Raw genomic sequence first — 11695 nt, forward strand, 5'->3', positions numbered from 1 at the left:
TGGAACATGTACAACATGGTATTCACGATAAAGAATGAAATCAAAGCTGGAATGGAGACTAATGCATATTCTCCGCTCGGAGCACCGGTACCCTGCGTGCAGTACCTCTTTCATTTCAGTGGTACACATACGTCAGTTGTGTGTATGAATACATGTACAGGCACACTGTACTATGCACATGACACGCCGGGCTGCACGCACGCCACGCATAGCATATTACACGTGGCGGGCCGACAGAACTCGTTCTCATGCCAATTGTACAAATAGAGGAGAGTGCATTCATCCTAATGACCCTTTTACACAGTTGATGAGTCAGGTACCATCAGGATAGTACAATTCTTTGTTAGAAACTTAAATTGTGGTCGTCTTTTGTCTTTCTTCACTCTTGTTCCAAACAAAGTGTCAGGAAAGTATTCTTACGGTAGAATGTTTACACATCAGTGAGGAAACTTGGATTGGTAAAATCCTGATTTTTATATAGGCTAAATGTACACGTACTTTTAATAGGGAACTGCCCACGATGTTGTGTGACCCTACTAACCTGTCCATTGATCATTACAGAGTATAACTCATAAACTGAACTCATGCACACCTTTTGGCATAGTCCGAGCAGCTCAGACCCCACGTTTTGCCTTTTTAAACATTTGGACATGGCCCGCCCACGTTTATTTTTCTATACATATGGAACACAAAAACTCTGTACATGTACATGTTTAATATACAATTATGCCGTATACTCTATACAAAATTCTATATCATCGGCAGTCCATGCCTTCATGGTCAAAATAACTGTGTACTGTTTTTTCCCAGAGTTCAAATAAAACTCTTTCATGGAATATGTTGTGTGCTTTACATGTAAAATCTGCACTTAATTTTGCTGTTTAATGCCAATTGTCCACCACGTTTACCTTTAATGAACTACATGTAGGCCTATAAATTGTATGTGTTGTGCAAGGTCTCGGTCTCGGTTTCGTTCTCGGTCATCTTGGTCTCGGTCTCGGTCTCGAACTGCAAAAGTCTCGGTCTCGAAGTTCTGGTCTCGGTCTCGAAAGAGCTGGTCTCAGTCTTGGTCTCGGTCTCGAATGCCTTGGTCTCGGTCTCGCTCTCGGACATAAAGGTCTCGACTACAACACTGGTCGTAACTCGTAAATGTATCCGAGTCGGTTCTCCGCGTTACAGCGCATGCTATCCGGTTTGCAGAGTTTTAAGGAGTCTCCTTAGGCTGCCCTTTTGACCTGTGACCCCCGATTCCCCGATGACTCCAACTAAATCAGGTGGGCCTCTTGGACCTAATTTACCGGGCAGGCTGTTTCTGTCCTCCACTTTCGATCCAGGGTCCCCAACAGCGCCAATTGGCCCAATCTCACCCTTCTGACTCTTGACCCTAGCATCGCCATTTGCCCCTGCTGGTCCATACTGGCTCCGACTTCTTGGTAGGCCCAGAATTCTGGGTGTTTCAGCAGGCCCCCAGTAGCACACCAGACACACCTGAGACCCAGCACCACCACTGCTCGCGGGTGCCAGCCCGGTAATAGCTCGGAGCTTGATAGAGCTGCCTAGGTCAGTGGCGATTGAAAGGGCGGTGGCAAAATAGAGCTGCATCTACAAAAAGTAGTAGAATCGGAAAATAAATACACAGACAAATCAAAAATATTAAGAAGAACAAAAGTAACCAAAAACACGACTCTTTGGGACTACATAAAGCTCAATCGGAACCTAAGATAAAAAGTAAGGAGATCGTCATAGAAAGAGTACGGGAGATGTGCCGTGAGTATGCCATCTCTTTAAAACCCAGCCATCTCTAAAGCGGTCTCGCGCTTAATGGACCTCCACGGCGCTTTTGAGCCGGTTCCTTAAACAGTGTCAGGCTCTACCTGGGCTAAGCTACCTTAGCCTTGGTCAAGGCGTTCGTCATTCCTCGCAGAGCAGTGCTCAGCGCGCACTTACCGCTCGAAATCGAGGCAAAGAGCAGCCTCTCGTCGTTTAAGAAATATGCAAATCTGCTGAACCACGACGAACGTCTTGGTGCAACCGTCCACGGAAGCTGTATTGGACAGTGCTCATTATGCTAACGGCAAGAGCTGATGTTTTAAATACGCTTTTGGATTGGTTCATTGCTACAGAGTAACTGCATAATTCAAGTCGGTCGTAAGGTGAAAGGTTAACTGAATGCACACGTGGCTATACATGTACACGACAAATCAATATTTATTTTGCCAGCTGATCAAAGTAATCGAGTTCGCCTTTGCTTTGCTTAGTTATAGTGATTGATTCATTTCAAATGACGAGCGCTATGGGCTTTGTATCTGGTCAGAGGAGCTCCAAAAAGAAAGGTACAGCCTGACAAATGACAGATATACCGTTGCCTGTTAGCAAACTCACGAAAACGTCGTGACCCGCAGAAAGTATTCTAAGACTTGCCACTTCTTGGCACGGAAATCACCCCGCATTGATATTTATCTGCAGCGGAATTCAAGCAACAGCATTACTCGTCGTGCTGCAGTCGTTTCGGAAGCTGGTCCGCCGTTAATTTTACATGGTTACATGCATAGCAGTTCGCGTTGATGCATTATACATCTGTATACTTAGCTGCAATTGGTCACTCTGCACTCATCGCAAGCCGCCGTGCGCTGCGCTGCAACGAATGACGAACACCTTGACCAAGGCTTGGCTAATCCAGCAGGGCCTCCAGTCGGGCAAAGCCACCCAAGGTCGCGGTCGGCAAAAAAGAAAGAAAAAATGAAAAAGAATAAATTAAACTACCCAAAGCCGTCAAAAATGAAGATCAAAACGTGCAGCTACTATAACAACACCATCGGCAGCCCTTAAAGCTAAAAAGACAAAAAGGTTAGCGCTTGTTGTATATCTTCTTTAGATCATCGTAGACGCAGGGCAACCTGTAAAGACATTAAAGAAAAAATGTTAACGGTGTAAACCTCTATGCCCCGTGGTAGGACTAAAATAGCATGTATCGTGTGTAAAAATTTGATAACTCAAATGACTTCGGTCAAAGCATGCTAAAGTCTTCTTCTACGGTCAAGTGTGAGAACTTTGCTGGAATAGCTTCGAGTTTGTATGCAACAAAGAATGGCGAATCAGCAATTGGGTGTTGATTGTTGATTGACGACGCCTCAAGATGTGTTCAATAAAGTTACTGAATAGCAAAAAAAGAATGAAGCAAAACATCAACTGCAGGATGTCTTTTCCCATGCTTTTCCAATTTGGCTTAAAGTAAAGTTGGTTGCAGCGTTGTGCCCGGTACATACTCTTGATAGCGATGAGTTTTAATCTATTTTTCCGAGCTCATCACATTCTAGTTCGATCAGTACAGTGGTTCTATACACACCGCTGGTCCCGTCCAGCTGTTGATCCGAGTAGCGATGCCCCGTGTGCCGAGTTCACTCCTTCCATGGAACCGAAATACACGGTCCTGCGTTCTACATAGCAAATAATTTCGCCACTTCAGTGTTACACCAGTTTGCCAAAACACCTCACTTCTCCTTGTTGACAACCACATGAAGCAATCTAAGAAATTGTGGGAAAAACAGCTAATTTGACTGTATCCAAAACCTTGCATTCCGCTCACAGGAATAAATTGTTGACCCTGAATAAACGTTAGTCATAATATCGGCTGCCTGATACCGGAGGAACGCAAGAGTATACGAATAATATGGAATTACTGTCTTTGAAGATGAAAACAATCAATGGAAAACCAGAGGGTGAAAATTCCTAAGCTCTTTGTGAGTAGAAAATAAGAGGTAGCATATGACATAATGGAAATCTCAGTTTTTTCCGAATTATCTAATTTTTATTTGTTTTCCAACTTGTAATCGTTTCCAATTTAATAATTTCATTTCTGGTCTGTAAACTACGAAGTAAGCTACGAAGATACCTTCCGTGCTTCTTCGTTGTTTCCCTTTAGACATCAAAGTTGAAACACTTGAATTAAAGGAGTTTTTTCAGCAAATAAATTCTTTCTTCAAGTCTGGTCAATTCACTGGACACAGTTGAGGTAAAGTAAAACCTTCTTTTGCTGATGCTTTGACTTATATCAGTTATTCTGAATAGGTGTAAAGACATGTCTCAATTCTTTAGATTTGAAATCAATAGATTCAAAACAGGTTTTGTTTTCGTTTCTGAAATTAATGATTGTCCGACTTTGCTGGATCTCTCTCAAACGACTCTATGTATTTTTACTCCATCCAAAGCCTTCTTTGGTGAGGATATAGAAATTTCGTTTTCGTTTTTAAGGATGGTGCTGAAAAAAAGTAAAGTTGTAATTTTTACGCCGACATTTTTCAGCTTCCAAACTTACGGAAACATTGCTGATCTATAGCAGGTTTATACAAATACGAAACAGTACAATGATGGAGTGCTTTCTCATATTAAACCGTGAAAGATGTCTGTCTCTGTACCTGACCAGTTTCCACACCTTTCTGCTCGATGGAACTGCACTGTGTACAATTCCACCATCACTAATTATCCAACCCGTCTGCGCAATAAGTCGTGAACAGGGCATCTTCTTTCCATGGTTGGTTTCTTTTGATTTCATTTTGCTTTTTTTTTACTTTCTGCCCATCAAGTTTCTGAATATCGGTTCCTATACAGTCTCTTCTTTTTAGGTGGTTCTTTAAGGTGCACGTGCAATTCCTACTACCAGCAAAGTTTCAGAACGGTTTATTTAATGTCAGCTTTCTGAAGGGTTCGTAAAACTGTCATGTAGACACATTGGCAATATGTACACTGCACTTCTGGAACCATAACTGAGAGCATCAGTCCGTGGGATTTCGGGGCAACATCAATAAATGCTAACTAATATGATTTTTTTTAGGTTAATGGTAACCATGGCCCCAACTTCTATAACGGTATTCGTGTTGTCTAAGGCCGTGCTATGCAAACAGCATCGGCTTTTCCCTGCAATCAAACAAATCTTGTAACAACAATTAAAAAGAACCAACTGAAGATTCTGTATGTTTTGGACTTGCACTTGAAACCAGAAGTGTACTAACAAAATCAAACAGAGCGTCGATGACAAAATTATGCTGGTATAACCTCCGTGGGCCTATGGTTTTACTTTTACCATTGTAGTCAGAGGGTTTCTAGATTTTGTAAGGTATATAAAGTCACTCAACAACGAGTGTTCCATTCAGGGTGATTTCTCTTTTGAGTACACCTGTTTTTTTCCCCATTTCCCTTCAAAGACTTGACATCAAATATTTTGAGAATGACTGTCGTGTGGAAGCTGGTTGCTCTTGCAGCCGCGTTTGCGACGGTTTCCTCTTTGGCTCTAACGGTGAGTACAGACAAACAAGGTGTATCATTTTAAATGATAATTTAATTTTTTGTTTCAAAGCATTGGTCCATTACATCTTAACTACTTTTAGTAACATGTCACATCAGTGTGTCAATCATCTCCGTTCAATACAAGTTTTTCTCTGACAATTTGGAAGATGTGTATATGAATAAGTAATATCAGCGTTCGTAAGAAATGTTATGACCCTTCATAATCCTCGTTCCTATTGAACAAATTAAATTCACTTTAGCATTCATTCAATCTGGATGTGCACCTCTATCATCTCTCATTCGTTTTTAATTGCAAGCAGCCTATTTCGTTGACTGAGCAGGCGTTTTCGCGGAAAGTGCTCTTTACCCTGCGAGGCAGTACGAATTTTTACTCACTAAGTGGCTGGAGCTGACTATTCCGTTGAGTCCGTTTCATTTTTCAGGTTTGCAGAGCCCTGGGTCCGTGCTAAAGGTATATTAATGCTTCAGTGGTTGCCCCCTAGCCTCTACAGATCTTACAAACCACCAAAAGTACATCACAGTACCGTGGGGGGCCGTTTGCCCAGGCTATACGGATTTGAAGGGGGGGCCTCGCCACGCGCCAGCCAAGCCATACTACCACCACCACAACACCCCCCCAACAAAAATAACACTTCAAAGACAGCCGACAGAGGCCTCTGACAAGTTCCAGACAGCTGTCACGGATAACGAACATTCCACTGCCTGCCCCAGGCACCATTTTGTAAACAACCCCATTAGATTGTACACGAAGGACCACTTAGCACACAGTCCTAAGGGAATTGGCTGGAGGCTGGCTCAAGGCCGTCTGTTTGTTTTTTTTTTTCTGGCTACGGGAGGCCCTGGCTGCAAAGTGACTAAACCAGGTTTTTCAGCATGTACAGGGGTAGGATATGATAAATAGTCGTTGCATTTGGACGAAAAAAAAATGTTAATTAGCTCCAATGGACTCGCCAAAAGAGGCCGCTCCCTCTTCCTAGGGTACGCCTGGTCAAGAATTGCAATTCATCTGCGTGATAACACAACTTATATTCTTTGAAATGTTTAATTGAATGGTTACATGTTTGAATATTTATGTTGGTTGAGCTAAACTGATGTGTGTAGTCTTTTAAAACACCAGTGAAGTGACACTTGCAAAATGAACAGCTAAGTACAAATATACTTGGACTCCTTGAAAGACAGATCATTGATCAATAAACATGATAAATGAGTGGGAACATATTAAACCAAAGTGCGTAAAGAACAATAAAGAAGCAAACGATGCTCGAGATCTATTTGTAAACACTATGACGAGTTGTATTCCGTAACATCCAATTATTTTGGTTGGTATTTTGATAGATTTTCATTACAAAATTTGACTAATCTACTCTGTCATGTAGGCTTAAATTTGTATACAGGCCTGTGATATCTATTTACACTTGTCCTGCTTGACTAACAGTGCATTCGTCATCAAGCTGTTTTATGATTTGTATAAGCCCGTAAACTCAAATTGAACGATGAATGTACAGCTTTGCATTACAGCAAATTAAAATAAATACTCAATACCTAAATTCACGCTAAAACATTCAGCGAGTAAGATCGGACGTTTGTTATAAATTGCATCTAATACGTCAAACTGAAATCCCTTCCTCTGTAATCTCTTAAGGGAATTTAATGCACGATCACTTTTTGAAAGATGCAAAATGAATTCAGATGAGTGTTATTGCAAAAATAACACGGGATTATACGTCGTTTCCAAAATCTGCACCAAATTCAATTTTTCAAACTAAATGGCGCATTTTTTCTAGGAAGATCCGTAAATGTATGTTATTCTACTTCTACCGTTTTATTGGACTAGTGTATGTCACTAGTTCACCAACAAACGCTGGATCAGTCAGTTGTTCCCAATACCAATTCCTTATTAAACGTTTAATAGCGGATTAAGAAAGATTCGTGTGCCAGACTAGGCGACATTTAGAAGATTCGTTGTCCGTTGAATTCTATTGCGAGTAAACAATGTTGTGGATTGTAAACAATCCCTAACGACAAAGTATCTGTTCTTTGTGCCAAGCTCGACCATCTTAGTTTATAGATCACGTGTTTGGGTGTAAATTCCGGAGGAAGGGGATGTTACCTCACACTTTGTGATCAGGCTATTGAATCACCCCTCCCCTCAGTTGCTGAGATATAAACTACAAAGGAATGTAATTTTTTAGAAGAGCGGACAAAAAGCATTCGACAGAATTCAACATTTTATACAAGGCCATAAATATGCATTTTGGTGAAAGATTCCGTAGAAGTGTAATGCATATTAAATTGTACATCGGTAGCGCGAACATCGCAGAAGTGTAGTCTCATGGTATCTGAACCCGTAAACCTTTCATATTTCCATTGCTGGGCAAGTCATCCGTTCACAATCCCCCATCAGCCATCTCCGGACACAAATTTACGACACTGACCATGTACACCTTTTTATGAATCAGGAGCCCAATCTCGAAGTACTGCCATCCAAGGAGGAGCAGCTGTTGCAACTTTTCAGTGAGGACTTAGCTGACATGACCCCACAAGAAATCGCCAAGTTTTTCCTTGTCGACTTTAAGACGGGTAAAGTTATTTTCACATTGTTACATTTCAACTCGTGAATGATTTGAGACTCTGCAAGCTACAAAAGCTACTTTCTGTTATGCCCAACCCATGCACGATTCTACCTACACTCGCTGGTCACCCAGTAATCTTCCAGCTGAACGCACTGCTTTCTCAACGATCCCAGTTAAATGACGGACTCGTAACATTTTGACTTATACTGTACCTTATAATACATTTTCACAAAGGTTTGGCTGAACACTAACACAATATTTCTCTGTTTTACCTAGCCTTACGGGTTATAATTTCCGAAGGAACAGTACACAAAATGTTTAAGCGTGTGTGTTCAGAAGTAGAAGTGGATCCACAGGAGGGACTTGCACATTTCCATTTTATTAGAGAAGACCTTTAACTGGTTTGTTTTGTTTTGTTTTGTTTTGTTTTATTTTTTTCTTTTGCATATTGTTTGCCCTTAACCGATTGAAGACAGAATATATACCTGCTAGTCCTTCCTGTTCACCTGCGCTGAGGGTGCAATGTTTTCATTAATGCTGAACAGCCCATACCCCTTTTTTGTACGCATTACCTAAAATGAAGTGAACAGGACGTTTTTCTTATTCCCATATTACATATTTGACAACATTTCATCTAACCTGCGTACTCTCCTTCTTATAACTTCTAGTTCATGAATCCGAAGTCATAGGCAAAGGAGCATCAGGTTCATGCAAGTTAGGTCGTCACTCAGCTGAGTGCTGCGGTAAATTGTCTTTCAAGGTCTTTTTAAGACGCATCAATCTTGATGGTAAGGATTGCTTTGAATATTCTACCCAGTTCCCTGAGGTAACAAGGCGGTATAAAGGAACGAGAATAGGTAGCCAAAGATTTAAGAACATAGAATTTCATAACAAGTTGTTTCCATGCTAAGCAAAACGTTTCATATGTTGAAATCGCTTTCCTAAGAAAACGGACATTATTTCGTTTGGCTTGGTTTGCTGTTTAATACATACAAATGACGGTCAGCCAAATCCAATTCTTACAACAAGAATTAAGAATAATCTCGTCATTTGCACCAGATTCAATATGAAATGATACCTTTTCTCTATTCAACGAAAGATCAATCTGCATTATGTACTATTATTTTAATTGCGTTGGCCCTGGATACCAAAAATAAATACCATGCAAATTAAATTGGTGACGCATAGAAGAAACGTCTGTAATGCCAAATCGGCTGACACAAGAGGGCATTGCATTATTACATTATGGCTATTTGTTTATTTTGGGCGGTTACCTATATTTCCTTACGGTTGTTATGTGAAATCCATTCAATTGTGGGTGCTTATTACCTATTAGCTACTGTCAAAGTAGTGGTCCCTTTTAAGCCCTTTACCATTCTGAATAAAGATTCGTCCCTTTGGGTTGCTTATGTCTTGTTTTGCCGTTCACGAGGTGAATGATTGTTTTTATTTTCAATTTCATTCAAGCCTGTGTTTTCGTCGAGGTTCTTACACGAGATTATGGCCTTCATATCAAATTAAAAGCCCTTGGTAAAACACTTCTCGACAAAGAGGTGTCAGGTAAGACTTGGACAAAGCTTGCACCGTTAGATGCCTTTTGCTGGATTTATTTCGAAGAAACAAATTTAACGATTTTATGTCAGGGACGTCATCGCTATAGCTCTTCCTGTCAACACGCAGACAAATTCAACCATGGGATAACTAGTTGAGAGTTTTACTTTATAATTAACAGTTTTCTTTGTTTTATATATAATGGAGGTTATTCCGTCGAAGTTGAGTGAAAGAATTGTTAGTAGTTACAGTTTTAGCTTGGGAGGTACAACTTTTCATTCTTGCTCAAAGGTAATCAGTGCTAGATGAAAAAAACAAATAAATATTTTCCCCTGTGACATGCATCGTAGCGTAAGAAAGAATAGCTGCCCTCCCCCAGCGCAACGAAGGAAAACACAGAGAGACGCGTAGAAATACCTTTCAAATCCAACTTTTTGATATATGGTAATTCCGTTATTTCATCGTGAAACAGTGTTTATCTCAAAATTCCGTACTTTGAACTGCTTTCCAAAATTGGACAGCTATTTTAATAGCTGAATTTAGGTAGTGAAAAAAACATATTTAAGCTACACTTCTTAGGTTTTTTTAACAAAAGTGTTTACAAGTTTCAAAGATTTCTGACTAAACTAGATTAAATTGTCTTTGAATTGTAGCCCGTGAACCACCATCAATTTGCGTAGGCGTCCCTAAAGTGAAATTGGCTGACATCTGCCTGGACCTCTACGACGTCCAATGGAGAGGCGGCTTCCACGCATGCCTTGCACTTGAAGTTCATGTCGCTTTTCTGACTGTATTGGATGTTACCTTGGGATGCATTGATATTTAAAGAGGGTAACCTAACCAACCAGCCGCTTAAAAAACATTTCGATAGTGATTATTCCAGAAAAATTAGAGTAGATTTACTTGAATGCTTTCTTGCTAGAGGCTTACAGGCATACAGCGTATATTATTCAAGTATTTCAAAATACACGGCACAGAGCAAAGTTCAGGATAAAGTTTTTTTTCAAATCCATGATTTTCAATTAAACACAGAAAACAACAACCTGACACATTAACGTACATTGAACGCTCGTGAAATTCCAGCAAACCTTTCATGCTAACTGCTTCAAAAAAATCTCGTTTTAAAAGAACCTCGTTTTAGTTCCTTTAGAGAAAGTACTCTTTGGAGAGTAACCTTGTAACAAATTACGTATAGATTAACCACCTCTGTCATGAATACACGTCAGTGGCTTATGAACAGCAATACATTCAAGCTAAATAAACTTTCTTTGTTAAAAGCTAAGCCTTACGTTATGTGTGAATTGACAGAGTCAAGAAAATGAGCTGCAGCCGCATTTCAAAGGAGAAAATTCACATATTTCAAAGAGGGGGGATTTAGGGCACAGACACATGGTCGGGGCACGTCCTCTACCCCGGTAGTTACACCACTGATTCAGGCTAGAGTGTAAGGCATTTTCCTTCAATGTTGAACAGCATTTACTATTTAGTGTAACAAATCTGGCCTGTCATCATTATTAGTCATCATTATTATTATTTTGAAAAAGACAGCCGTCAACGTTTTTTTTTAAACCACTGGTAGACAGATATCACAAACTGTCAATGGTGGTCTGCAAGTCTGTCCTAGTCATTTCCTCACAAACCCTCCCTATCCCTATTGCTACAACTAGATCAAAAATGGAGGTAACATACAATTTAGACTCAAGTTGCTTTCATCGTGTTATCTCAAGCAAAGAACGTTAAAATATCTTCTCTTGTGTTTGCTGTGGGAAATGGACAAGAATAGCAAGAAGTTACAACGTAGAGAAGCAGAAAATAACTTACGTTCTGCCTCCATTGCTGTCTTAGTAGGCCTATACAAATATTGTTTAGGTAAGGATGTCAGCAGCAAGAGAACAAGAATGTTGTCAAGTGCACTTTAAGACACTGGTTATATACTATCGAAAGTAGATAAAGAATCGCAAATAAAATAAATAAGAACCTCATATCAAATGAAATAAATGCAGCAAGCTTCAAATAAGATGAGAGTCCTCTTTTGTTTGCATATCGTTCCCATTTTGAATTCATTATTAGTCACAGTAACCGTGCCTAAGGAGGTTTGCCATCAATTTGCTAGCACTGAATCAGTAAGTTGAAGGACTGAGAATCGGTTAATGACTTCATCCCCAGCAAACCAATAAAGACTTGCTCGGTAGTAGGGGTCCGAGGAGTATTCGAAAACAGATGCAGCAACACCAAACCCAGCTTCCTTGCTTCTAACTTACGCTTCA

General features: G+C 40.3%; 1 protein-coding gene across 1 annotated transcript; it reads left to right on the plus strand.

Moving 5' to 3' along the window:
* Nucleotides 1-5155: 5155 nt before the first annotated feature.
* LOC147795690 (uncharacterized) lies at nucleotides 5156-11425 on the plus strand. The gene is made up of 5 exons (XM_087131270.1): nucleotides 5156-5293; nucleotides 7764-7884; nucleotides 8546-8665; nucleotides 9345-9437; nucleotides 10082-11425. The coding sequence occupies exons 1-5, from the start codon at nucleotides 5225-5227 to the stop codon at nucleotides 10252-10254; spliced, it is 576 nt and encodes a 191-aa protein (XP_086987396.1). The 5' UTR covers nucleotides 5156-5224; the 3' UTR covers nucleotides 10255-11425.
* Nucleotides 11426-11695: the final 270 nt, after the last annotated feature.

The sequence above is a fragment of the Acanthaster planci genome, linkage group LG21, assembly GCF_054643075.1.
Source record: "Acanthaster planci isolate LZ-2023a linkage group LG21, COTS_SCS, whole genome shotgun sequence".
In the NCBI taxonomy this organism is placed as follows: Eukaryota; Metazoa; Echinodermata; class Asteroidea; order Valvatida; family Acanthasteridae; genus Acanthaster; species Acanthaster planci.